This window comes from Hemicordylus capensis, chromosome 1, assembly GCF_027244095.1.
Source record: "Hemicordylus capensis ecotype Gifberg chromosome 1, rHemCap1.1.pri, whole genome shotgun sequence".
Lineage (NCBI taxonomy): Eukaryota > Metazoa > Chordata > Lepidosauria > Squamata > Cordylidae > Hemicordylus > Hemicordylus capensis.
The window spans coordinates 458544655-458571149 of record NC_069657.1 but is presented as its reverse complement, the minus strand read 5'-3'; the positions used below and the strand labels follow the sequence as shown (position 1 = coordinate 458571149).

The following is a 26495-nucleotide window of genomic DNA, read 5'->3' as shown; positions in this document are numbered from 1 at the left end:
GAGGGGGGAGGGGATCGCGTGAGTGACGCAGCGCCGGGGGGAGGGAGAACAGCCAACCGCCCCCCCCCAGAGGGAGGGAGGGAGGAAGGAAGGGGTGAGCGCGCTCCCCGGAGGGCGCGGCCTCGGGAGCCCTGCCCGCGGGCGGCGCAAGGAAAGCCCCCTCGGCCCAGGAAACTCACCGGCCGCGAACCCGTCTCCGCCGCTGCTGCCGCCGCCGCCGCCGAGGTGAATTGGCAGCCGCCGAACCGCGCAGCCTGACGGGCCGCGGGCGGGGTCAGAGGGGAGGGCGGGCTGCGGACGGGGCCGCCTTCAAGCCAATCAGTGAGCGGGCTGAGTGCTAGCGCACCTTCCGATTGGATGGGGCGCCGGAGAAAGCGGAACGCCGCTGCCTGTCATCCTGCCGAGAGGGAAGGTCGCGACAGAGCGAAGGGCGGCGCTTCACTCGCCCACGTTGCGCGTGCGTGCAGCGATACCCGGCTATGCCCCGGGCACGCCTCCGTCCCTCGCCCCCGAGAGGCTCGCGCGCAGGCGCGGCCTGCAAGAGTACCCAGGCGCCCCCGCGCGCACTTGTCCGGCGGGCGGGCGCTGGTCTGCCGCTCCGGGGAGGGAGGAGCCGGCCCGAGCTCCAGGCGGCGACGCGGGGGGGGGGGCTCGGCTGCTCTCCGGAGTCGCCCTCTCTCCTCCGCGAGCGGTGGCCCCCCCGCAGGGCGGGCTTGCGCCTTTCCGAGGCCTGCCGCTGGGGCCCCTCCGGGCAGGCTCCTCCGCCTCCCGCTGGCTCAGCGCCTCCCCCGGCTGCTTGGCAGAAGCAAGGCGGGCGTCCCCAGCTGCTCCCAGGGAGGCTCGCAGGCGGGGCAGCGGCCGCCGCGCTTAAGACTCCCACCGCTCCTAGCGCAGAGCAGAGCCCGGCGACAGGGAAGGCCCAGCAGCCGAGGAAGCGGCTCCCTCTGCCCGGTCACCGGCAGCCCCCTCCCTCAGAGAGCCGGGGCACGCGGAAGAGGCCTCCCAGGAGGAGGAGGCGGCGGCGGCGGCGGCAGCAGCAGCGCCCCTCTAGGGCAAGCAGCAGCCCGCGGGGTGGGGGGGAGGCGCCCTTCCCCACGGGACCTCCCTTGAAGACTTAACCCGCCGCTGCCCCCCCTTTCAAAAGAGCCGCGAGGTCGTCTCAGGTGGGCCTCTCGGAGTCCCGGCCCGGCCTTTTCTGCGGCAGCCCCGCCTGCGAGATGCCTTATGCCCCCTCCCCCGTCTTCGCTGTTTCGGTGTATGTAGGCCGCCTCGAGAATGAGGAAGTCAGGCAGGCAGTCAACACATTTGCTGAATAAACAGACCAGCCCTTGGCACGTGTGTGTGTTTGAGGCTTTGCGCCGGTAAGGATAGAGGAGCCGCGGCCAGAGGCAGAGGGGCCAAGACCAAATGCCTTTATTGTGGGGAGCAGGCGGCGATGAAGCGTCGTGCCAGGCTGGCTGCAGGTTCCGAGTGAGGGCATGACGCCGCGGTGGGCTGGAGCAGCGTTTCCCCCCCACTGGCAGCTCCCGAGCCAATTCCCCTCGGCGACACTCCCTAGTTCTACCTGGCAGAATCCCCGAGGCCCCTCAGCTGGCCTGACCCCAGCCACCCTCCTGGCGGGCCTTGTCCTGGAGGGAGCTTTGCTAGGCCTCCCTGCGCTGTCCCTGGGGGGCCACTCCTCCCCAAGCCCTGGCCTGGGGCCCTGTTCTCCCACTCCTGAAGTAAACGCTCCTGTCTCCCCCTCTCTTCTCTTTGCCCAGAGACCCTTCACTGATTGGAGGGAAGGGTCATGGATCCAGCTTCCTTCCTTCCTTCCAGGACACTTAGTTTTCCTTCTTCCCCTCTCCAATCCAAATTCACCCCCTTTGGAGGCACCCAATTTACATATCAAAATGCACATCAGACCAGTGCCTGCCATCAGCCAAGACTTCTTCGTCCCCCAGTGGCTGAGGGTTCCCCAAATGCTTCTCTGCCGTGCACTGAAAGTTGGGCCTTAGCAGGTCATTTCTCCCCCTTAGGCAGACTCAAGGCGGGTGGGTGGGGGGTCCAGCGTTATAAACAACAAGTTTATAACGTGCATTCGCCACATGGGCCAGCATAAGGACTGAAGCACCGATGAGACGGGTCCCTTCACCCAGTCCTAGTGAGTCGCCTGGGTGCGCTGTACGGCCCCGGGCACAGGCGGAACCAAAGCCGGAGGTGCACCCAGCCCAGAAGTCCCAGGCGGCCAATCTGACCCACCAGGCAGTGTGCCAATTTGACGCCTGCAGGGCAAAGGAGGATCCGGCTCGCATCCATGTCGATGGCCAGTCCACCCATACTGCACTTGTTGACCAGAAAAAAAGAGCAAGGGGCGGCCCAAACCTGGGAGGGGGAACGCCTCGCTAATGCGGAGCCGGAGTTTCGCCAGCTGCGAGCTTTAATCATGGGGCTGCTGCCGCCCTCCCAACACGACCGAAGAGCCAAAGGTCCAGGGTCTCTCTGGGCAAATTGCTACGGTCGAAAGGGAAGGCCAGGGACTCAGGCCTATGCCCCCCCGCCCCGCCCCACGGACTCCAGCCTGGCGTCGAGGGCAGCAGGCTAGAGGCTCGAAGGGGGGGCGGCGCTAGGCGCAAGTCTCACTCAACCAGCCCCCCCCCCTTCTGAGCTTGGCCTACCTCACAGGGGTGTGGTAGGGAGAGAGCCTCGTGCGCTAACCGGCTGAGCTGCTTGCGGGGGGGCTGAGCTGGTACCAACCCCTCGCGTAGACCCTGACACTCCCGTTGTGGTCCCGGCAGCTGCTGCTGGTGCCATCGCGTGGCGGCGGCGGGTGCCCCTCCTCCACCGAAGCAGCGGCTGGTCGATGGCTGTCGAGAACGATGCAGCAACCATCCTCGAGGGAGGCATTAGGGGGCCGCGCGGCGCTCTTGCTCCTTCCGTCTTCGCCCCTGCCCCGCCCGGGGGGCGGCGGCGCTGCTGCTGCTGCTGCTGCTGCTGCTACTATGGAGGCACCCGCCGAGGACGAGGAGCCGCTTGGTTGGGCTCGCGGCCGGACGCTGCAGTGTGGAGCCGGCGTCCCCTCGGCCTTCGCCACCTGCCTCCGTTGGCAAGGAGACCCCCTTCCCGGGAGCCACGCGCAGGCCCTTCCCTCCGCAGGCCCTCTATGGTCTTCCGCTTCTGCGCCTGGAGGCCCAGGAGGAGCCTTGGCACCCGTCCGCCTTGTGGGGTGCCGCTCGGAGCGCTCCCTGACTTCCGGTAACTCGGTGGCATCGGTTTCCGGTCTCCCCGTCCTCCCCCTTCCCGAGTGGACTCTGTGGTGCCTGTTTCCGTTTCCGCTCCTGGTCGGTCTGTTGCCCTGCGCCCCTCGCTCGGTCCTCTTCTGCCGACTCCGCCGCCGCCGCCGCCGCCCGCCGCCCTCCGCCCGCTGTCTGTTCCTCGCTCCTTCCTCCCTTCCCTCCTCCCTCTCCCCCCTCTCTCCCTCCCCCCCCCCGCTCCCGCTCCGGGAGAGCCGGCGGGCCCGCCATGGGCGCCTACCTGTCCCAGCCCAGCACAGCCAAGAGCTCCGGGGACGGCGCCGGGGCTGGGGCGCGCCCGCTGCACTTCGGCTTCAGCGCCATGCAGGGCTGGCGCGTCTCCATGGAGGTGAGCGGGGCGGGGCCGGGGACCCTCCCGCCGCGGGCTGGGCTGGGCTGGGCTGGGCTGGGCTCCCTCCAGCCCCGGAAGGGAGGGCCCGCCGTGCAGGCGACCCCCGCCCCGCCCCGCCCGGCTGGCAGCTCTGCTTTCTCTTCCAGGACGCGCACAACTGTATCCCGGACCTGGACGGCGAGACGGCCATGTTCTCGGTCTACGACGGGCACGGAGGTGAGAGCGAGGGCTGCCCAGAAGCTGCGCCTGCGGGCCTGGACTCGGTCTCAGCGGGGGCGGGGCGCACGGTGGGCCCCCATCTCCCCCTTCCGGCCCAGGGGGCTGCTTGTGTGGGGCTGAGGCCTGCGCTGAGCCTGCCGCCCCTCTTCTGCCCCTCAGGGTGTGCTTGTTTCCATCTCTCGCCCCGAGAATGAGGGGGTGAGTGGCCAGGGTTAGTGAGGGGGGCAGCGGCCGCCTTGGTTGCCCTCGGAGCTCTTTGGCTGGGATGGACCCTTTTTTGTGAGCACTGGGGCCCTGCCTGGCTGTTTGTTCTGCACCAAGCAACGCTACTTGCTTCCTGGCCTGAGTGAAGAGGTGCCCCATCATCCACTTCCTGAGGACTCTTTGGCTCAGACCTGACTGATGAACTTTTCTTTCTGGGAGCAACGCTGAGTTAGCTGTGGGGTGGGGCATGGGGAGCAGGCCTCTCACTGCCCTTTTTTCGGGTCCAGGGGAAGAGGTTGCTCTGTACTGTGCCAAGTATCTTCCCGAGATCATCAAGGATCAGAAGGCATATAAGGAAGGCAAGTTACAGAAGGTAAGCCTGATCTCCATCTGCTCTTTCAGCAGTTTTTCCCTGCCGTTGCTCAAAGTTCATAGACCAAAAAGCAAGCTTTTCCGGATACGTATCAGTATTGTAACATCCTTACACCAATCTGCAGGCAGCCACATTTGGAGTCCCATTTACGCACACGTGGAATCCTGTTGATGGTCTGGTTGCAACATTTCAAGAGCAACATTGTAGAAATTGGCAACTGAAATGATCATGGGCTAGAGCGCCTTCTCTGCAAGGAGAGGCCTGCTGCCTGCTGCGACTTCTTCATTGAGGAGAAAGGAAACTTAGGTGGCTAGAGAGACAGTCTTTTCCTGCTCCCCTAACATTAGAGCTTGAGGTCATCCAATGGGAGAAACATAAGGAATCCTTGGGATTCTCTGCTGTGGGGTGTGGGGATGGTAAGTAGTTTAGATCACCTTAAAAGGGAATTAAATGTCAAACTGGCTTTCGGGCGGGCTATGGGGTAGAGACAACTTTGGTCGGCCTGCTGGATGATCTCCAATTGGGAACTGACAGAGGAAGTGTGACTCTGTTGGTCCTTTTGGACCTCTTGGCAGGTTCCGATACTAATTGACCATAGTATCCTTCTGGAGCGTCTGGGGGTTTTGGGAGTGGGAGGCATTGCTTTGCGGTGGTTTCGCTCCTAACTCCTAAGCAGGTTCCAGATGGTGTCCCTTAGAGACTGTTATTCTTCAAAATCTGAACTTCAGTAGGGTGTTCCTCAGGGCTCTGTATTGTCTCCGATGTTTAACATCTATCTGAAACCACTGGGCGAGATCATCAGGAGATTTGGTGCATGGTGCTATCAGTATGCTGATGACACCCAAATCTATTTCTCCATGTCAACATTATCAGGAGAAGGCATAACTGTCCTAAATGCTTGCCTTGAGTCAGTGATGGGCTGGATGAGGGATAACAAACTGAGACTTAATCCATTTTAGACGGAGGTACTTATTGTGTGGGGTCGAAACTTGAGGGATGGTTTTGATCTGCCGGTTCTGGATGGGGTCACACTTCCCCGGAAGGAACAGGTATGGGGGTGCTTCTGGATCCTAGTCTCTCCCTGGTGTCCCAGGTTGAGGCAGTGGCCAGAAGTGCCTTCTATCAGCTTCAGCTAATATGCCAGTTGCATCTGATTCTTGAGATAAACAGCCTCAGAACAGTGGTACATCTGCTGGTAACCTCCATACTGGATTACTGCCGTGCACTCTATGTGGGGCTGCCTTTGCATGTAGTCCGGAAACTACAGTTGGTCCTGAATGTGCCAGCCAGGTTGATTTCTGGGGCATCTCGGAAAGACCACATTACTCCCATTTTGAAAGATCTGCCCTGGCTGCCGATAAGTTTCCAGACAAAATACAAGGTGCTGATTATAACCTACAAAGCCCTAAACAGCTTGGGCCCTGGATAGTTAAGAAAACGTTTTCTTTGTCATAGGAACATAGGAAGCTGCCATATGCTGAGTCAGACCATTGGTCCATCTCGCTCAGTATTGTCTACACAGACTGGCAGTGGCTTCTCCAAGGTTGCAGGCAGGAATCTCTCTCAGCCCTATCTTGGAGATGCCAGGGAAGGAACTTGGAGCCTAGGTGCTCTTCCCAGAGCGGCTCCATCCCCTGAGGGGAATATCTTACAGCGCTCACACTTCTAGTCTCCCTTTCATATGCAACCAGGGTGGATCCTGCTTAGCTTAAGGGGACAAGTCATGCTTGCTACCACCAGACCAGCTCTCTTCCCAGAGAGAAGGTGGGGTCATGAACCCCACCGCCCATTGAGGGCATCAGGAGAGGTCTGTCTGTAGTTGCCACCGGCTAGTCTGGTGACTACTCGGGGACGGGTGTTCGCTGCTGCCCCAAAGCTTTGGAACTCGCTCTCTGCTGAAATAAGAGCCTCCCCATCTCTGTCAACTTTTAAAAAGTCTTTAAAGACACACCTATTCACCCAGGCTTTTAATTAAATATTGTTTTAACAGTTTTTAAATTGTTTTAAAATTTAAATTGTTGTAATGTTTTAACTTTTACTATATCATTTATTTTATTTTAATCTTCTGTTTGTTTTGCTTTTTGTAAACCGCCTGGAAATGTGAGTTTTGGGAGGTATCGAAATATGTTTAAACAAACAAATAAGTCAATAAAATAGAGCAGCAGAAGTCCATCATGGCTTCTTGGTTATGCAAGCTGTTGGACTCCTGCCTTGCTCGTGCACTTCCCAGGGGCTTCTGCTTGAGCACTGTGGAAACAGGATGTTGTACCAGCTGGAGAATGGGACAATCCTCTTGACAAACAACCAACAAATATTTATAGGCTGCTTTTTAACAAAAGTTTCCAAAGTGGTTTACATAGAGTAAATAAATAAATAAAGATGGTTCCCTGTCCCGGAAGGGCTCACCATCTAAAAAGAAGCATAAGCCACCGTCCCAGGAGGGATGCTGTGCTGGAGCTGAAGAGGGCCTAGAGGGGAGGTGTGGGGTGGTGAGCACTAGAGGCCCCAGGCGGAGGAACGGCAAGAGTTGCTTTGGGCCCTGGCACAGAGCCCCGCCCCCACCCCTCCCCTTGGGCCAAGGGCAAAGCCTTCCTGCTCCGAGGCCCTCTCCAGGCAAGCCAGCAAGAGGGTGCTGCTGACTCTGCTAAGCGGATCCGTATTCAGACACATCCCAATTGTGGGGGCTGTTTTGGCACCGCTAGTCTGTTTCTGCCAACATTTTTGGCAAGATAGTTCTTGGTTGCTGTCAGCCAAGGATGATCACATTGCTCCTGCAAATCCCCTTCGGGGAGGAGACGGTGGAGCTGCAGGGTCCCTCCTTTCCCTGGCAACAGCCGCTCCAGCAAAGTATGTCCCTCATAGGAATCCTGTCTAACTCTGTGTTTGCTTATGTGCCCATCAAGCTACTGTCCTGCTCTCTGAACATAGGGCACGGCCTTTGACTGAACCAGGTCCTTGGTCCGTTTAAGCCAATCTTGCTTCCATTGACTGGCGGCAGTTCTCTAGGCCGTGTGCAGCCCTGCCGGGAGAGGGTGTTGGGGCTGAGCCCGCTGGACTCTCACGCAGGCCAAGGCAAGTGCTGTGCCCACTGAGCAGCAGCTCCTCCTCTGTGCACCCTGTAGGCCCTCGAAGACGCCTTTCTGGCCATTGATGCCAAGCTGACCACCGAGGAGGTCGTCAGGGAACTGGCGCTGATGGCAGGACGGCCCCAAGACGACGGGGGGGAGGAGAAGGAGGAGGAGAAGGTGGCCGATGAAGACGACGGTGAGTGCACAGTGGCTTGTGGCCCAGAGCACGAAGGGTCTGTGTCTCCAGGATCTGACTCAAAAGTGGGGAGGGCTGGACAGATGCTCTTTGCACTCAGCCAGAGGGGGGACACCAGAGCAGTCATGGCCGGGGGGGGGGGGGGCTCTGTCCTCCCATCTGGAAGGGAGGCTCTTGCTGTGCTGCAGCCCAGCCAGTCCAGCATTGCTGGCCACAAGAGGCTTCCAGGCTCTTGGCACAGGCTGGACCGAGGTGGCATTGGACTGCTGGATCTGGGAAGGGCCCGTCACAGGAGCAGAAGGGGGCTCGTGGGGGCCTTCCTCTCAGCACCACCTCCCCATCTGTGGGTCTAGGGCCTTGCCTGTGTGTCCTTCTGCTTGGCGGTGGGTTTGGCGCTCCTTCAGATGGCCGAGCCAGAGAAGAGGCTGTCAGGACAGGCCTGACGTCCTGCCGCCTCTCCCTTCTCCTCCAGTGGACAACGAGGAGACCACCTTGCTGCACGAGGAGGCCACCATGACCATTGAGGAGCTGCTCACGCGCTACGGCCAGAACTGTGTCAAGGGCAAGGTGGGGCCACCGTGCAAAGAGTTGGGCCAGCAGGAGCCCCAGGAGCGGAGCCTGAACGGGGAGGCCGGGGCTGAGGAGCTCGCGAGGCATTGCCACCAGGAGGAGGAGGAGGACCATGGCAAGGTGTGCCCCCAGTCCGCTAGTGCCTCTCCCGGCCCCGACGCAGCTGGCAGGGGGGATGCCAGCAGCGCCCTCTTGAAAAAGGCCCCCGAGGGAGCAGCGCCTGCCACTGGGGAGGCTGAGCCGTCCTGCTCCTCTGCCAGCAAGGCCCAGCGAACTGCCAAGTCCAAGTTCTTTGAGGACAGCGAGGAGGAGTCGGAAGAGGAGGAGGAGGAGGAAGAAGGTGAAGACGAAGGCGACAGTGAGGTACCCTCTTCCGGCTGGACGAGAAAGGGCTGGGGAGATGCTTGGCCACTGCCCGGAGGAGCAGGAGCCCAGGGTGGACCCCGAGCTGTTTTCCTTGCAGGCCAACTCCTGCTAGCAGGACCTGCAGGTGCAATGGCAGCCAGAGGGTGCCCTGTGGTCAGTCCTGTGTTTTGGGGCGGGGGGTTCCTCTAGGAATGTAGTGAAGATGAGGATGGGTATAGCAGTGAGGAGGCGGAGAACGAGGAGGAGGAGGAGGACGACGACACGGAGGAAGCGGAGGAGGACGACACGGAGGAGGCGGAGGAGGAGGAGGAGGATGAAGACGTGATGCTTCCGGGCATGGAGGGCAAGGAGAAGGTCAGGGGTCTGGAGGGAGGGAGGGGGGAGGGGAGTGAATAGCTCTCATGGGGCTCCCGTGGCGTGGAGGGCGGTGGAGGAGGTGGCCTCATGAGGAGGCGCTCTGTGCCACACTCTGCTGTTGCCCTGGAAGCCGCTCGTGCCCGTGGCTTCTGCACCCGCCCCTCATGGTCCTCTTGGTCTCCAGCCTGGCTCCGACAGTGGCACAACGGCAGTGGTGGCCCTTATCCGGGGCAAGCAGCTCATTGTGGCAAACGCAGGGGATTCCCGCTGCGTGGTCTCGGAAGGCGGCAAGGCTGTGGACATGTCCTACGATCACAAGCCCGAGGACGAATTGGAGCTGGCCAGGATCAAGAACGCTGGCGGGAAGGTGACCATGGATGGCCGGGTGAATGGGGGCCTCAACCTCTCCAGAGCCATTGGTGAGTGTGGCATACAGCAGGCCGGCTGTTGGGGGGGGGGGCCTCCATCCAGGCCTCAGTGGAAGAAGAGGGGCTGCTGGTGGGCCTGCAGGAGGGCAGGCCGTGGCCTTGCTGATCAGACCGAGGACTCCAAGTCCAGGATTCGGTTTTCAGCAGTGTGCCTTTGGGAAGCCTGGAGTGCAGGCAGCCCCAGCCAGCCTCTGAGGCCAGGCACTGTTTGCAGCACTTGCAGCCGGGTGCCCGCCCCTCACCGCCGCCCCACTTGTGTGATCCCTCCTCCCCAGGAGACCACTTCTACAAACGCAACAAGAACCTTCCCCCGGAGGAGCAGATGATCTCAGCACTGCCAGACATCAAGGTGCTGACAATCAACGATGACCACGACTTCATGGTCATCGCCTGTGATGGCATCTGGTAGGTGGCAGCTGGCCAGACAAGCACATCCACTGGCTGGCCCCAGAGGTTCCCCGCGCCCCACCTGCGGCTGACTGCCAGCGCCTCACCTTGGCACCGGTTAGCTGCAGCTTCCATTGCCAAGTCAGGCACTGGAGGAGGTGAGCTGCAAAGCCTGTGAGTGCAGGTGCGCATGCGGGGAGGGGGGCATGAGAGTCACCCAGCTCCTCTCCTGCCCTTCTCTTTTCTCTCCCCCCCCGCCCCCCGCCCGGCCAGGAATGTCATGAGCAGCCAGGAAGTGGTGGATTTCATCCAGTCCAAGCTGACTCAGAAGGAGGAGAGTGGGGATCTGCGGCCCCTTTCGTCCATAGTTGAAGAAGTGAGTTGGGGAGCAAGGAGAGGGAGGCCCACGGGACGGGAGCTCTGTCTTTCTTCTGGGCAGCTCCTGGGCCACCACTGGGCTCCATGATCAGGCCAGAGCCTTGCTTTAGGTTTCACGCAGCCTGCCTGGGTGCTTCCCTGCTCTGTCCTCTGCTCTTGCTCAAGACAAAACAGAGCAGATGGTAACGGCAGCCTCCTCCTGTGGTGCAGCCACCCCTGGAGTACTGCGTACAATTCTGGTCACCACATCTCAAAAAGGACATTGTAGAACTGGAAAAGGTGCAGAAGAGGGCAACCCAGATGACCAGGGGCCTGGAGCACCTTCCTTATGAGGCAAGGCTACAACACCTGGGGCTTGTTAGTTTAGAAAAAAGACGACTGCGGGGAGACATGAGAGAGGTCTATAAAATCATGCATGGTGTGGAGAAAGTGGAGAGAGAGAAATCCTTCTTCCTCTCACATAACACTAGAACCAGGGGTCATCCCATGAAATTGATTTCCAGGAAATCTAGGACCAACAAATGGATGTACTTTTTCACACAACACATAATCCACTTGTGGAATTCTCTGCCATGAGATGTGGTGACAGCCAACAACCTGGATGGCTTTAAGAAGGGTTTGGATAACTTCATGGAGGAGAGGTCTATCAACGGCTACTAGTCAGAGGGCTACAGGCCACCTCCAGCCTCAGAGGCAAGATGCCTCTGAATACCAGTTGCAGGGGAGTAACAGCAGGAGAGGAGAGCTAGTCTGGTGGTAGCAAGCAGGACTTGTCCCCTTAGTTAAGCAGGGTCCACCCTGGTTGCATTTGAATGGGAGACTAGAAGAGTGAGCACTGGAAAAGATTCTCCTCAGGGGATGAAGCCGCTCTGGGAAGAACAGAACAAAGTTCCAAGTTCCCTCCCTGATAGCTTCTCCAAGATAGGGCTGAGAGAGATTCTTGCCTGCAACCCTGGAGAAGCCGCTGCCAGTCTGTGAAGACAATACTGAGCTAGATAGACCAGTGGTCTGGCTCAGCAGATGGCAGCTTCCTCTGTCCCTATGATGCCCTCAACTCCTGCTTGGAGGCTTCCAGCAGCATCTGGTGAGCCAGTGTGTGAAACGGGATGCTGGACCAGATGGGCCTCCTTGGGCCTGATCCGGCAGGGCTGCTCTTGAGTTCTCCTCCGGTTTCTTCTTGGCTAGCTCCTGGACTGCTGCTTGGCTCCCGACACGTCTGGCGATGGGACTGGCTGCGACAACATGACCTGCATCATCATCTCGTTCAAGCCACGCCCCAGCCAGGGCCCCGCTGCTGAGGGCAGCAAGCGGAAACTTGAGGACACGGCGGTGGCAGCGGCAGAAGCGGCAGCCCCCACGGAAGAGGAGAGCTGCAGCAAGAAGGCCAGGCAGGACTAGCAGCCGGCCCGCCGCTGGGCTGGGCATGGCTGGACTCTGTTTTCTAAACCACACTGAACTCTGGCTGCCGCTCTGGTGTCGGCCTTTTTTAGCCTTAGGGAGGCCCCGTTGGTCTGTGTCCGGTGGGGGGGTGGGCTTGCGTTGGCCCCACTGTTCCTTTGAAACCATTCCAAAGAGTGAATGGCCGGGGAGGGGAAGGCAGGGCCTGGCCTGAGCCCAGAAGCCAGCCCGCCCCCTGCTTGCGCCCCCCACCCACCCCCCTGCAGCATCTCTTGTGGTGGTTGCCATTTCTGTGCCTGTGATGTTTCTGTTGGCGGGAAGCAGTTTTTCATTGTGGAGGTTTCTGATCTGCACCCCTATTTAAGGCCTTCTGTTTTTTATTTGTGGGGCTGGCAGCCTCCACCCCACCCCGACACACACACACACACACACACACACACAGTGGCCGCCACACCCTCGTTCTGTGTCATTCACTTTCAGCTGAGATTTTTTCAAACTAAAAGCCCCCAAACTGAGCAACGACTCCGTGCTTTTCTGGGGAGGTGGGGGCGGGGGGGCAGTGGGCCGTCTCTCCCCGTGGGTGGCTCTGTCCCCAAGCCGCCTCACCAAAACAACACACCAGAGACGGCCCTGTCCTTCCTGTGTTCCCCCAGTACCTGAGCGAAAGGCCTGGCCATGCGGGTGGTCTTGTTTTCGGTCCCTGGTTGTGAATTGTTCAGCGCTCCCTCTTTCCTTGCCAGTCCCCATCACCTCCGATGCTGGCAGTGACCGTGGGAAGCTGGGAGACCCGCACGGCAGGCGCGCAACGTCTGCCAGCCTGTTGTCCCTTCCGGGGCTCTTGGCAGCCTGTCTCCCCTCACCGCCCTCTGCCGCTTCCCATCTCCGGCAGGCTGGGCTCTAGCACGCAGCTCCCCCTGTGGCCTTCTTGCTGCTTAGCTGAAGGGAGAGCCCTGCCCCTCCTCTCCTGCTTGTAGGACAGGCGGGCCTCAACCTCATTCTGACGGGAGAAGAAAGACCGCTAAACCCAGGGGGAGGCACTCTCTGCAGAAGAGGGAGGCTTCTTACCGGGACAAAGCAAAAGATTTGTCGATCTTTCAAACAGGTGAGGACTCGCCCAGGGGATACTCCTCCAGGGGGTGGGGGCCTCCTTGTAGTGGGTGATTCGATCATTAGAGGTATAGAGAGAGGGGTTTGTGACCCACATGTTGACCGCACGATGACTTGCCTGCCTGCCTGGTGCGAAGGTTGCGGACATCACGCAGCGTCTAGACAGGCTCCTAGACAGTGCTGGGGAGGAGACAGCTGTTGTGGTGCACACCGGCACCAACGACGTGGGGAAATGTAGTCGGGAGGTCCTGGAAGCCAAATTTAGACTGATGGGTAGCATTTTGAAGTCCAGGACCCCCAAGGTAGCATTCTCAGAAATGCTACCTGTTCCACGCGCAGGTACAGTGAGACAGGCAGAGCTGAGGGGTTTCAATGCATGGAGGAGGGGTTTAGATTTCTTAGGCAATGGGATACATTTTCGGGGGAGCAAAAGGCCTGTACAAAAGGGACGGGCTGCACTTGAACCAAGATGGAACCATACTGCTGGTGCTTAAAATCAAAAAGGTTGCAGAGCAGCTCTTAAAATGACACCTGGGGAATAGCTGACGAGCTGGGTAGTATCCATTTTGGCAAATGCCATCCCTTAAGGTGTGAGGAGGTAAAAGATTCAGATAAAACAGAAGGGGACCGAGCAGAACCACATAAAAAGCAGACAGGAGGCTGTGCTATAGCTGGCCAAAGAGCCAAAAGAAAGAGCAGACATCAGGGGAGAGATTCAGCGTATAGGTGCTTATATGCCAATGCCAGAAGCCTCCGAGCCAAGATGGGTGAGCTGGAGTGCTTGGTGGCTAACGCAGAAATAGATATAGTGGGCATGACAGAAACATGGTGGAACAGTGAGAACCAGTGGGACACTGTTATCCCTGGGTATAAACTCTACAGAAAGGACAGGGAGGGGGGCCTTGAAGGTGGAGTAGCACTGTATGTTAGAGAAGGGATAGAATCTAACAAGCTAGAAAACCTAAGTGGACTGGAGTCCTCCACAGAAACCCTGTGGATGACTATACAAGGCCGGAAAGGAATCGTGCTACTGGGGACGTGCTATCGCTCTCCGGATCAAAACGCTGACAGTGACTGGGAGTTGCAGCAGGAACTCAGGGAGGCATCAAGGAGAGGCAGGGCTTTAATCATGGGTGACTTCAATTACCCACACATAGACTGGGTAAATTCACAGTCAGGTCATGACAAAAAGGTCAAATTTCTAGATATGTTGAATGACTGTGCCCTAGAACTGTTGATCTTGGAACCAACCAGAGAGAAGGCGACCTTGGATTTAATCCTGAGTGGCACCCAGGACCTGGTGTGAAATGTCAGTGTCATGGGCCTCTTAGGGAACAGTGACCATAGTGCGATCAAATTCAGCATACATGCGGGGAGAGACTCACCAAAGAAGTCTTACACAGACACTTTTAATTTCAGAAGAGGAAATTTCTCCAAAATGAGTACGGTGAAAAGAAAACTGAAAGGGGAAATCAGGAGAGTCACTTCACTCCAGAATGCATGGAGTTTACTCAAAACCACAATACTAGAAGCCCAGTTAATGATACCTTTCCTCCTTTTTGGTATACTTTCTAAGTCCAGGTGGATGCTAGCATGGCTAACAGGTAAAGTCAAGGAAGCCATAAAGGAGAAGAAGACTTCCTTCTGAAATTGGAAAGCTTGTGCAAATGAAGAGAACAGAAAGGAACACAAACTCTGGCAAAAGAAATGCAAGGTGACAATAAGGGAGGCAAAAAGAGTTTGAGGAACATTTAGCTAAAAGCACCAAGGGGAATAACAAAAGCTAAACACATCAGAAGCAGGAAACCTGCCAGGGAGGCAGATAGACTATTAGACAATGAGCAAGTGAAAGGGATTATTAAAAAGGATATGGAGGTTTCAGAGAAGCTAAATGAATTCTTTGTGTCCGTCTTCATGGCAGAGGATACGTATACCTGTTCCTGAACCAGGCTTTTTGGGGACAGAGGCTAAAGAACTGAGTCAGATAGAAGTGGTGAGTTGATGTTCTAAACTGTCTGGAAAAATGGAAAACAAGCAAATCGCGGGGGCCTGACGGCATCCATCCAAGAGTCCTTAAAGAACTGAAATGTGAGATTGCTAACCTCCTTGCAAAAATATATAACTTATCCTTGCAATCAGGCTCTGTACGGAGGACTGGAATCCAGGGGTGATCTGGGAAATCAAAGGACGGTTAGTTTAACATCTGTTCCAGGCAAATTAATGGAAAGCATTCTCAAGGATAAAATTTTTGAGCACATAGAAGAGCAGGACCAGCGGGAGGAGAATCAGCATGGCTTCTGCAAAGGGAAATCTTGCCTCACCAACCTTTTGGAGTTCTTTGAGCGTGTCAATAAGTGTGTGGATCAAGGTGATCCAGTTTACATAGTATACCTGGACTTCAAAAAAGCTTTCAACAAAGTTCCTCATCAAAGACTCTTGAGAAAACTTAGCAGTCATGGGATAAGCGGACAAGTACATGTGTGGATTGCTAACTGGTTGAAAGACAGGAATCTGAGGGCAGACATAAATAGTTTTCACAATGGAGGGAGGTAAGAAGTGGGGTCCCCCCAGGGATCTCTACCGGGACCGGTGCTTTTTAATTTATTCATAAATGATCTAGAAGTTGGGATAAGCAGTGAGGTGGTCAAATTTGCAGATAATACCAAAGGGAGCTATACTGGGACTGGTGCTTTTTAATTTATTCATTGTAGAAGTGAAAAAGGTGCAGATGACAACTGAGATGATCAGGGGCTTAGAGCACCTTCCTTATGAGGCAAGGCTACAACACCTGGGGCTTTTTAGTTTACAGAAGAGACGACTGCGAGGAGCCAGGATAGAGCATGCATGGAGTGGGAAAGTGGATAGAGAGAAATCTCTCTCTCTCACACTCACACTCATACCACTAGAACCAGGAGTCATCCCTTGAAATTGATTGCCAGGTAATCTAGAACCAACAAAAGGAAGTACTTTTTCACCCAACGCATAATCCACTTGTGGAATTCTCTGCCACAAGATGTGGTGACAGCCAACCACCTGGATGGCTTTAAGAAGGGTTTGAATAACTTCAAGGAGGAGCGGTCTATCAATGGCTACTAGTCGGAGGGGGCTATAGGCCACCTCCAGTCTCAAAGGCAGGATGTCTCTGAGTACCAGTTGCCGGGGAGTAAGAACAGGAGAGAGGGCAGGCACATACCTCTTGCCTGTGGGCTCCCCACAGGCATCTGATGGGTCACTGTGTGAAACAGGATGCTGGACTAGACAGGCCTCCCTAGGCCTGATTCAGAGGGGCTGTTCTTATGGAGATATTTTGCCTTTGTGGGAATGCGGATGTTGAGACAGTTGGCCATGTGTTTCTGTATTGTTCTTTTTATCGTGATTTATGTTTTAGATATATTACTCCCATTTGTTTTAGGTATCCAAATCATTCTGATGAGTTCTACACATATTTACTTCTTTCTGATAATCACATTGATGTTTCACAGCAGGTAGCCAGATTTTGTATGGCTGCGATTACTCTGCACATGGTGTGGCCAGATTTGCAGATGACACTAAACTCTTTAGGGTAGTGAAATCCACAACAGATTGTGGGGAGCTCCAAAAGGATCTCTCCAAACTGAGAGAGTGGGTGACAAAATGGCAAATGCAGTTCAGTGTTGGCAGGTGTAAAATGATACACATTGGCACAAAAACCCCAATGTCACATATATGCTGATGGGGTCAGAACATGTAAACACCCCTGCTGGATTAGGCCCAGGGAGGCCCATCTAGTCCAGCATCCAGTTTCACACAGTGGCCCACCAGATGCCACTGGAAGCCAGCAGACAGCAGTTGAGGACATGCCCTCTCTCCTGCTGTTACTCCTCTGCAACTGGTATACAGAGGGTCTGAGGTGTTGGGGTCTGTCCAGAAGAGGGATCTTGGGGTCTTGGTGGACAGCTTGTTGAAAGTGTCCAGTTGCAGGGGAGTAACAGCAGGAGGGAGGGCATGCCCTCAACTCCTGCCTGTAGGCTTCCAGTGGCATCTGATGGGCCACTGTGTAAAACAGGATACTGGAAGAGGTGGGCTTCCTTGGGCCTGATCCAGCAGGGCTCTTCTTATGTTCTTATGATGGCTTTGAAGGTAATTACTCGCACTTTGTATTTTGCCTAGAAACCTATTGGTAGGCAATGCAATTTCTTTAAAAGAGGCATAATATGATCTCTCCAAGAAACCCTGGAGACCAATCTAGCCATTGCAATTTGGACCAACTGAAGTTTCTGAACCACATATAAAGGCTGCCCCATGGTAGAACGCATTGCAGTAGTCAAGCTTAGAGGTTAACAGAGTGCACCACAGTTCTGAGATCATTATCTTCAAGGAACGCACACAGGTGTTGTATCAACCAAAGCTGATAGAAAGCACTCCTGGCCATAGCCTCAGTGTGAGAAACCAGAGTGAGGCCTGGGTCCAGAAGCACTCCCAAACTACGTACCTGTAGCTGGTACCTGGAGTGCAACCCCATCCAGAATAGGAAGATCTATCGCTTCCCTTGAAGTATGACTCCTTACCATCAGTACCCCCATCTTCATTGGATTCAGCTTCAATTTACTATCCCTCATCCAGTCCATTACTGCCTGTAGGCAGGCATTTAGGGGGGCTATGCCATTTGGTGGTGGTGGTGGTGGTGGTGGTGGTGGTGGTGGTGATGATGATGATGATGATGATGTCATGGAGAAATAGATTTGGGTGTCATCAGCATATTGATAACACCTTGCTCCAAATCTCCTGTGGCTTCATGTAGATCAGTGATTCTCAAACTTGGGTCCTCAGGTGTTATTGGACTTCAACTCCCATAATCCCCAACCAAAGGCCACTGAGGCTGGGGATTATGGGAGTTGAAGTCCAATAACACCTGAGTACCCAAGTTTGAGAATCCCTGATGTAGATGTTAAAAAGCATCGGAGATAGGATGAAGCCCCAAGGGACACCATACAATAGCTCTTGTTTCAGAGAGCAACTATCTCCGAGCGACACCATCTGGAATCTACCAGAGATGGGAATGGAACCACTGCAAAGCATTGCCACCTATTTCCAAATCCCCCAAGTGATCCAGAAGGATACCATGGTCAATAGTATCGAAAGCCACAGAAAGGTCCAAAAGAATCAACAGAATCTCACTCCCTCTGTCGATTCCTTGGTAGAGATTATCCATCAGGCCGACCAAGGCTGTCTCCACCTCCTAGCCTGCTCTAAAGCCAGTTTGAGATGGCTCTAGATCATCAGTATCTTCCAAAACTGCCTGGCATTGATCAGCCACCACCCTCTCAATTACCTTGCCCACCCAGGGGAGGTTTGAGACTGGCCTGTAGTTATCCATCACTGAGGGCTCTAGGGCAGGCTTCCTAGGCAAAGGTCTCACAATTGCGTCCTTCAAACATGGAGGCATCCTGTCCTCCCTCAGTGAGGCATTTATGATGTCAACCAGGCCATCTCTTGCAACCTATTTTCTAGAAGTTATAAGCCACATTGGGCAAGCATCCAAAGAACAAGAAAGAACATAAGAACAGCCCTGCTGGATCAGGCCCAAGGAGGCCCATCTAGTCCAGCATCCTGTTTCGCACAGTGGCCCACCATATGCCACTGGGAGCCTACAGGCAGGAGTTGAGGGCATGCCCTCCCTCCTGCTGTTACTCCCCTGCAACTGGTACTCAGAGGCATCCTGCCTTTGAGGCTGGAGGTAGCCCTCCAACTAGTAGCCGTTGATAGACCTCTCCTCCATGAAGTTATCCAAACCCCTCTTAAAGCCATCCAGGTCGTAGGCTGTCACCACATCTTGTGGCACAGAATTCCACAAGTGGATTATGCGTTGTGTGAAAAAGTACTTCCATTTGTTGGTCCTAGATTTCCCGGCAATCCATTTCATGGGATGACCCCTGGTTCTAGTGTTATGTGAGAGGGAGAAGAATTTCTCTCTATCCACTTTCTCCACACCATGCATGATTGTATAGCCCTCTATCATGTCTCCCCCACAGTCGTCTTTTTTCTAAACTAAAAAGCCCCAGGTATTGTAATTTTGCCTCATAAGGAAGGTGCTCCAGGCCCCTGATCATCTTGGTTGCCCTCTTCTGCACCTTTTCCAGTTCTACAATGTCCTTCTTTAGATGTGGTGACCAGAACTGTACGCAGTACTCCCAGTGTGGTCGCACCATAGTTCTGTATAAGGGTTTTATAATATTAGCTGTTTAATTTTCAATCCCCTTCCTAATGATCCCTAGCAAAGAATTGGCCTTTTTCACAGCTGCCGCACATTGAGTCGACACTTTCAACGAGCTGTTAACCACAACCCAAAGTTTCCTCTCCTGGTCAGTCACGGACAGCTCAGATCCCACCATCAGCATATACTTGCAGTTGGGGTTTTTCGTCCCAATGTGCATCACTTTACACTTGCTAACATTGAACCGCATTTGCCATATTGTCGCCCACTCGCCCAGTTTGGAGAGATCCTTTTGGAGCTCCTCACAATCCATTTTGGATTTCACTACCCAAAAGAGTTTGGTATCATCTGCAAATCTGGCCACCTCGCTGCTTACTCCTACTTCTAGATCATTGATGAATAAATTAAAAAGCACCAGTCCCAGTACAGATCCCTTGGGGACCCCACTTCTTACTTCCCTCCATTGGGAAAACTCTCTATTTCTTGTCTTTTCAACCAGTTAGCAATCCACACATGTACTTGTCCCCTTATTCCATGACTGCTAAGTTTCCTCAGGAGTCTTTGATCAGGAACTTTGTCAAAAGCTTTTTGGAAGTCCAGGTATACTATTTCAACTGGATCACCTTGAGCCACACACTTGTTGACACTCTCAAAGAACTCCAAAAGATTGGTGAGGCAAGATTTACCTTTGCGGAAGCCATGTTGGTTCACTCCCAGGAGGGCCTGTTCTTCTATGTGCTTTACAATTTTATCCTTGAGGATGCTCTCCAACAATTTGCCTGGAACAGACGTTAAGCTAACCGGCCTGTAATTTCCCAGATTGCCCCTGGATCCCTTTTTGAAAATTGGTGTTACATTGGCTACTTCCAGTCCTCCGGTACAGAGCCTGATTGCAGGGATAAGTTATATAGTTTAGCAAGGAGGTCGGCAATTTCACATTTGAGTTCCTTGAGGACTCTTGGATGGATGCCGTCCAGCCCTGGCAATTTGCTAATTTTCCATTTGTCTGGACAGTTTAGAACATCATCTCTTGTCACTGCTATCTGACCCAGTGCTTTAGCCTCCATCCCCGAAAAGCCTGTTTCAGGCACAGGTATATGCTCAGTATCCTCTGCCGTGAAGATGGACGCAAAGAGCTCATTTACCTCCTCTGCAACCTCCATGTCCTCCTTAATAATCCCTTTCACTCCCTCATTAGCCAAAGGTCCAAGTGCCTCCCTGGCAGGTTTCCTGCTTCTGATGTATTTAATGATGTTTTTGTTATTCCCCTTGATGCTTTTGGCTAAATGTTCCTCAAACTCTCTTTTCACCTCCCTTATTGTTGCCTTGCATTTCTTTTGCCAGAGTTTGTGTTCCTTTCTGTTCTCTTCATTTGGACAGGCCTTCTAATTTCGGAAGTCTTCCCTTTTATGGTTTCCTTGACAGTACCTGTTAGCCATGCTGGCATCCTCCTGGACTTAGTGGTACCTTTCCTCCTTTTGGGTATACAATCTAACTGGGCTTCTAGTATTGTGGTTTTGAGTAAACTCCATGCACTCTGGAGTGAAGTGACTCTCCTGATTTTCCCTTTCAGCTTTCTTTTCACCATACTCCTCATTTTGGAGTTTTCCTCTTCTGAAATTCAAAATGTCCGTGTTAGACTTCCTTGGTGATTCTCTCCCCCATGTATGCTGAATTTGATGGCATTATGGCCACTGTTCCCTAAAGGGTCGATGACACTGACATCCTGCACCAGGTCCTGGGTGCCACTCAGGATTAAATCCAAGGTCGCCTTCTCTCTGGTTGGTTCCAAGACCAACAGTTCTAGGGCACAGTCATTCAACGTATCTAGAAATCTGACCTCTTTGTCATGACCTGACTGTGAATTTACCCAGTCTATGTGTGGGTAATTGAAATCACCCATGATTACAGCCCTGCCTCTCCTTGACGCCTCCCTGATTTCCTGCAATTCCCAGTCACTGTCAGCGTTTTGATCCGGAGGGCGATAGCACGTCCCCAGTAGCATGTTCCCTTTCAGGCCTCGTATTGTCACCCACAGGGTTTCTGTGAAGGACTCCAGTCCACTTAGGTTTTCTAGCTTGTGAGATTCTCTGCCTTCTTTAACAGACAGTGCTACCCCTCCTCCAAGGCATCCCTGTCCTTTCTATAGAGTTTATACCCAGGGATAACAGTGTCCCACTGGTTCTCACTGTTCCACCATGTTTCTGTTATGCCCACTATATCTATTTCTGCGTTAGCCACCAAGCACTCCAGCTCACCCATCTTGGCTCGGAGGCTTCTGGCATTGGCATATAAGCACCTATACGCTGAATCTCTTCGCTGGTGTCTGCTATCTATCTTTTGGCTCTTTGGCCAGCTATAGCACAGCCTCCTGTCTGCTTTTTATGTGGTTCTGCTCGGTCCCCTTCTGTTTTATTTGAATCCTCTGCACCCTCCCATTTTAAGGGATAGCATTTGCTGAACCGGATACTGTCCAGCTCCCATCCTCTGTTTCCCAGGCAATATTTTAAAAGCTGCTCTGCAACCTGTGTTGGCAGTGAGACCAGGAGCGGCTCTTCCTGCCTTTATGGCACGGAGAGTCACTCCTGTTCTCGCTGCCAACGCGGCACGTTCCGATTTTGGCTCTAAACGGAGCTGCATAGCCGCATGTGGTACCAAAATAACACCCCCTGCATCTGATGTCAGACATGAGGTGGGTGTCTGGGGCCGCACTCATGGCCTAACCGGCCTGATGGGTGGCGGCCTGGGTTCTTTGAACTCATTCGCCCAATGGTGGCTCCACCCCGATGAAGACAGATGCAAAGAATATTCTCCTTAATAAGCCCTTTCACTCCCTCATTGTCTAACAGTCCAACTGCCTCGCTGGCAGGTTTCCTGGTGGGCCACTGTGCGAAACAGGATGCTGGACTAACCCTAACCCTCTTTGGGCCTGATCCAACAGGGCTGTTCTTATGTTCCTGCTGATGTACTTAAGAAGTTTTTGTTATTCCCCTTGATGCTTTTAGCTCAATGTTCCTGAAATTCTCTCTTTGCCTCCCTTCTTTTGCCAGAGTGCGTGTTCCTTCCTGTTCTCCTCAATGACTTCGGACCGGGTTACCTGGGAGAGTCCTCCTTCTGCATGATCCCCACAGCAGTTAAGGTCATCAAGCGAGGTCCATCTTCAGAGCCAGCCGCCTGGGCTGTGGAATGGCCTCCTATAGACATTTGCGGCTTAACATCTTTACCACCCTTTTAGCCCTTAAGACACATTTTTAAGCAGAGCTTTTAATAGTCTTTAAATGTTTTACATTTCAGTTGTTTAATAGTTTTTAATTCTGTTATTGTTTGTTTTTGTAAAACGCCTAGAACCTTTGCAGTCAGGTGGTATCGTAAATTAAACTAAACAAATAAAGAACTAAATAAAAACGGTGCTATCGATCTATAACAACACACATATCCCGGAACACCTGCCTGGCCGCGCAGCTTCCCACGCTGCCCAACAAGCCGCGTCAGGGATGCAGCAGCAGCACCAGCAGCAGGGGGAAGCCGCCACCGCAGGCCCCAGGAGTGAGGTGGGCGGGCGCCAGGCAGCTCCCTTCCTCTGCCCCCCTCCCCCTCCCACGGGCCTGCTAAGAGCCCGGCGGCGGCTCTGCACGGAAGGGCAGCTCTTGAGGGACTACAACTCCCATCATCCCCGGCCACGGTTTATGGGTGGCCTTTGCAGGGCGACGGCAGTGGCTCCGGCTGCCTGCGCCAGCTCCTCAACCCGGGGGGTGGTGGTCCTCCAGGAGGTGGGGAGGAGTCCCGCCCGGCACCCCCGCCCCGAAATGCCGCCGTGCGGACGGGGAGGCTCCACCTGCTTCTTCTTGTGGAAGGTAATGGGGTACCAGGACCATAAGGTCCCACTGGCGCCACCTACTGGAAGGCCAAAAGAGAGCAGCACAAATGCCCCCCAGAAGAGAGGTGGCTTCCTAACGATCCAAAAAGAGGGGTTGACTGGAGGAATCTGCACAACAGAGAGGCAGCCAACTTCCATGTTCCACGGTCCCAAAATAAGGCCTGAAGGGACCTGCCACAAAGATGAGCAGCCTGAAGGGAAAGGAGGAAACGCTCCCCATCATGGCAAGACCGAATGCAGCCCCACAAAAGGTGATCGATGGTCTCAGACACGCCACAAAACACGCATGAACCAGCCTCTGGTTTCCCAAGAAGAAACAACGCGTGTCTCCAGCGGGAGGCGCCACCGGAGAACCGGTCTGCAGTTTCAAGCCGGGACTCCAGGCAGGGCGGGGCTTCAGGGCCCCCTTCCGGCCACGCCTCCACTCCCGGACACACCCAGCTCCGAAACCGACGCCTCTTCCGGCTTTTCCAAGGCCCCCCCCACCCGCAAAACTTAACTTCCGGCCACTTGATCCCCCCTCTAGGCCGGAAGTGAAGCTGCTGCCCAAGGGATCGCCCCCCCCGCAAGGTTTTTGCCCCTCCCCGAAAGACAGGCCGGGACTCCCCGCTCTTTCTGACGGGACTGTCCCCCAAATGATCAAAACCTCAAAAAGGAAAGCGGGCACGTTTTGGCTGCGGAACAGGCCCAGGGCGGGGAGAGCGCCCGCTGTGAGCCCAGAAGTGCTCCCCGGAGGCCCTAGAGCAGCCGCTCTGGCGCTCTCTTGTCTCTGGTCCTCGCGGGGACTGCATCTCCCGTCATGCCGCGCGGGCAGGAGCGGAACCGGAAGCTCCCGCTGCTGCTGCTGCTGCTGCTGCTCTGGCCGTCAGCCCCGCGGATGGGCGGGAGCACCGCGGGCTGCGGGGGCCTGGCCGAGGAGGAGGCGGCGGCGGAGGAGGAGGAGGAGGCGGCGGCGCGAGCGGGACACGAGGCCGAGCGGCGGCGGCGGCGCTGCTGCTGCTGCTGAGAATCCCGGGGCGGGGGAGGCTGGAGCCCTCGCCGCCGCCGGCCCCCCCGGGCGAGAAGATGCCCCGCCGGAAGCAGCGCAACCCCCAGCCCGTCAAAGGTCAGTCTCCGCTGCCGGTCGGCAGCCCCTCCCCCTGCCCGGGCTGGACCGGCGGGGGGGGCGCGCCGGGGAAGGATGGAGGGGCGGGGGGAGGGCTGCTGGGCTGGACACGCCCCTCGCCGGGCCGGGGCCGGCCCCCACCCCCGTCCCCCTCCCGGCCCCTCCGTCCTCCTCCGGGTCTCTCTCTTGCAGTGGACGCCGCTGGCGCTCCGGCCGAGCCCCCGGGAGAGGAGAGCCTGGCGCCGCCGCGGGGCAGCTGCCTCTTGGCGCCGGCGCTGGAGGAGGACGACGAGGAGGACGAGGAGGCGGAGGACGAGGAGGCGGAGAGCAGCGGCGGCAGCGCCCCGGCCCCGGCCTTCGGGAAGGAGGCGGAAGGTGGGTCCGGGCCGGCAGCGCCGGGCTTCCCTCCGCGGCGGGGCGGGGCGGGGGGGTGCGGGCGGGGCTGGCTGTGCCCGCAGGGCGGGGGGAGGCCCCGGCCCGGCCCCGCTGCCCCCTGACGCCCCCTCCTTGTGTGCTGCAGACGCCTTTGGGGGGCCGCCCGGGCTGCCGGCCTACGCGCTGAGTGACGAGGAGTTCCCGGCCCCCCTGTGCCAGGAGGAGGAGGAGGAGGAGGAGGAGACGGGCGGGGGCCCCAGCTTGGCCTGCCACCACTGCGGCCTGCCTGCTGCGGGGGCTGCCCTCTGCCACCCCCCGGAGGAGGAGGAGGAGGGGGAGGAGGAGGACGGCGGAGGCGGCGGCGGCGGCAGCTCCCCCAAGGGGGGGCGTGTGGTCTTCTCCTGCCAGCTTTGCCCCTTCGCCTCGCACTACTCCAGCCACCTCAAGCGCCACATGAAGACGCACAATGGCGAGAAGCCCTACCGCTGCCCGCACTGCCCCTACGCCTCGGCCCAGCTGGTCAACCTGACGCGGCACCTGCGCACCCACACCGGCGAGAAGCCCTACCGCTGCCCCACCTGCCCCTTTGCCTGCAGCAGCCTCGGCAACCTCAAGAGGCACCAGCGGGTTCATGGGGGGCAGGAGCCGCCCCTGCGCTGCGGCGCCTGCCACTGCCGCTGCCTGCACAGCAGCTCCCTCCAGCACCACAGCCAGGGGCTCCCGGCGGAGGCGGAGATGGAGGGGCCGGCCGCGGCAGACCAAGAGACAGGTACCACGGTGGGCGCGGCGGGGAGCAGCATCGGGGGGGGGGGAGGCTTGCTTGAGGAGAGGCTGGACGGGAGGGCGGCTGCAGCCGCCAGGCTCCTCCGAGGTCTCCTCCTGGGCGCAGGCCGGCAGCTTCCCTGGGACAGGGGAGAATGCTGCCCTCCCCATTTCCCTGAACTCTTAGTGGCAGCAGCCTGGAGGGAGCAGGCAGGCAGGAGTGCCCGCGAGGAGGAGGAGGAGGGGCCGGCCTCTGCCTTCCTTGCTGCTGGCCTGGATCTCACCCCGGTCTTCTCACTTGCGCAAACTGTCGTTCAGATTTGGGAGGGCATCCGGGACGGGGGAAGCGAGCGGAGGCTGCAGCAAGGAGGCGGGGGGGGGGGCGCCCTGCGGAGAAGAGAGGACTCACCGCTGCTTCCCCCCCACAGAGGAGCCGCTCCTGCCGGGCTCCCCATTCCTGCGGCCGGAAGATCCTGCCGCCAGCGTGCTGCCGGAGCTGCTCTTCCCGTTCACCTGCCGGGCCTGCGGACTGGTCCTGGAGGCCGACGAGGGCCTGGGCGAGCCGGTCTGTGGGCGCTGCAGCAGCCTGGCCGTGCTGGGGGCGGAGCCGGCCTCCCCCAAAGGCTTCTCGTGCCAGCTGTGCCCCTTCGTCACCACCTACCCCAACCACCTGGCGCGCCACATGAAGACCCACAGCGGGGAGAAGCCCTTTGCCTGCGCCCTCTGCCCGTACGCCTCCGCCCACCTGGACAACCTCAAGCGCCACCAGCGGGTGCACACGGGGGAGAAGCCCTACAAGTGCCCGCTGTGCCCCTACGCCTGCGGCAACCTCGCCAACCTGAAGCGCCACGGCCGCATCCACTCGGGCGACAAGCCTTTCCGCTGCCGCCTCTGCCCCTACTCCTGCAACCAGAGCATGAACCTCAAGCGCCACATGCTGCGGCACACCGGCGAGAAGCCCTTCCAGTGCCGGGTCTGCCCCTACACCACCGGCCACTGGGACAACTACAAGCGCCACCAGAAGGTGCACGGCCAGGGCCCGGCCGAGGAGGGGGCGGGGGGGCCGGGCTCAGACAGCAGCCTGGCCTAGCGGCAACCCTGAGCCACCTCTGGACCCTGAGCTCCTTCTCTCTTGGCAGGCGGGGGGGGGGGGGGTGAGGAGCAGCAGCAGCCAGTGAGCGGCCTTTCCCCTGTGGACCTGCCTTGTCTGGGGAAGGGGCCTTCCCTGCCAGGCCTGGCTCAAACCCTTCCCAGCACAGGAAGGCAAGGCGGGCACCTGCCCCACGGACTCCCCTCTCACTGGGTGTGAAGGAGACTGCCGGCGGCTGCTGGGACTGGGGCGGGGGGGGGGGAGTCGTCCTTGGTGCTTCTCTGTCCTCTTTGTGCCTGCCCTCCCCCTTTAACTGTGGTTGCTGCTTGGTCTGTGTAATTTATATGGTGTATTAATGCATTAAACCGTTTTCTTATCTTGCTTTATCTTATGGGTGGGGAGGGATGAGGTGGAGTGT

The 26495-nt window shown here is 56.8% G+C and overlaps 3 protein-coding genes across 10 annotated transcripts in view; 2 read left to right on the top strand and 1 right to left on the bottom strand.

Moving 5' to 3' along the window:
- The window catches only part of NRBP1 (nuclear receptor binding protein 1), a 29647-nt gene extending 26862 nt beyond the window's left edge, over positions 1–2785 (bottom strand). Inside the window, exon 1 of one of the 3 annotated variants that reach the window (XM_053251200.1) lies at positions 2658–2785. The gene's annotated coding sequence lies outside the window, so the exon portion shown is untranslated. Of the gene's footprint in view, positions 1–179; positions 414–2657 lie in introns of those variants that run through there. The other 2 variants (XM_053251199.1, XM_053251201.1) reach the window with 2 other exon arrangements.
- Positions 2786–3366: 581 nt separating this feature from the next.
- PPM1G (protein phosphatase, Mg2+/Mn2+ dependent 1G) lies at positions 3367–12083 on the top strand. Of its 3 annotated transcripts, none has more exons than XM_053251197.1 (10): positions 3367–3621; positions 3771–3840; positions 4335–4420; positions 7543–7684; positions 8157–8374; positions 8810–8974; positions 9162–9396; positions 9681–9810; positions 10066–10168; positions 11356–12083. In XM_053251197.1, exons 1-10 carry the CDS (start codon positions 3502–3504, stop codon positions 11566–11568), a joined length of 1482 nt encoding a protein of 493 aa, XP_053107172.1. In that variant the 5' UTR covers positions 3367–3501; the 3' UTR covers positions 11569–12083. The 3 variants fall into 3 exon arrangements, with proteins under 3 accessions (XP_053107172.1, XP_053107171.1, XP_053107173.1); XM_053251196.1 differs by having other exon boundaries at positions 8157–8617; XM_053251198.1 differs by lacking the exon at positions 10066–10168 and having other exon boundaries at positions 8157–8617; positions 11356–11564.
- Positions 12084–23273: 11190 nt separating this feature from the next.
- Positions 23274–26454, top strand: ZNF513 (zinc finger protein 513). Of its 4 annotated transcripts, none has more exons than XM_053251172.1 (4): positions 23274–23850; positions 24043–24225; positions 24663–24994; positions 25416–26454. In XM_053251172.1, the coding sequence occupies exons 1-4, from the start codon at positions 23381–23383 to the stop codon at positions 26075–26077; spliced, it is 1647 nt and encodes a 548-aa protein (XP_053107147.1). In that variant the 5' UTR covers positions 23274–23380; the 3' UTR covers positions 26078–26454. The 4 variants fall into 4 exon arrangements, with proteins under 4 accessions (XP_053107147.1, XP_053107154.1, XP_053107151.1 ...); XM_053251176.1 differs by having other exon boundaries at positions 23668–23850; positions 24371–24994; XM_053251179.1 differs by lacking the exon at positions 24043–24225.
- Positions 26455–26495: the final 41 nt, after the last annotated feature.

Bases quoted from the DNA above. Each gene is read 5' to 3' on its own strand.
- PPM1G (XM_053251196.1), top strand. From the start codon at position 3,502: ATGGGCGCCTACCTGTCCCAGCCCAGCACAGCCAAGAGCTCCGGGGAC. The intron at 3,622-3,770 runs GTGAGCGGGGCG...TTTCTCTTCCAG, and splicing joins GCTGGCGCGTCTCCATGGAG to GACGCGCACAACTGTATCCC. The intron at 3,841-4,334 runs GTGAGAGCGAGG...TTTCGGGTCCAG, and splicing joins GGTCTACGACGGGCACGGAG to GGGAAGAGGTTGCTCTGTAC.
- ZNF513 (XM_053251172.1), top strand. From the start codon at position 23,381: ATGATCAAAACCTCAAAAAGGAAAGCGGGCACGTTTTGGCTGCGGAAC. The intron at 24,226-24,662 runs GTGGGTCCGGGC...GCACTACTCCAG, and splicing joins CTTCGGGAAGGAGGCGGAAG to CCACCTCAAGCGCCACATGA. The intron at 24,995-25,415 runs GTACCACGGTGG...TCCCCCCCACAG, and splicing joins CGCGGCAGACCAAGAGACAG to AGGAGCCGCTCCTGCCGGGC.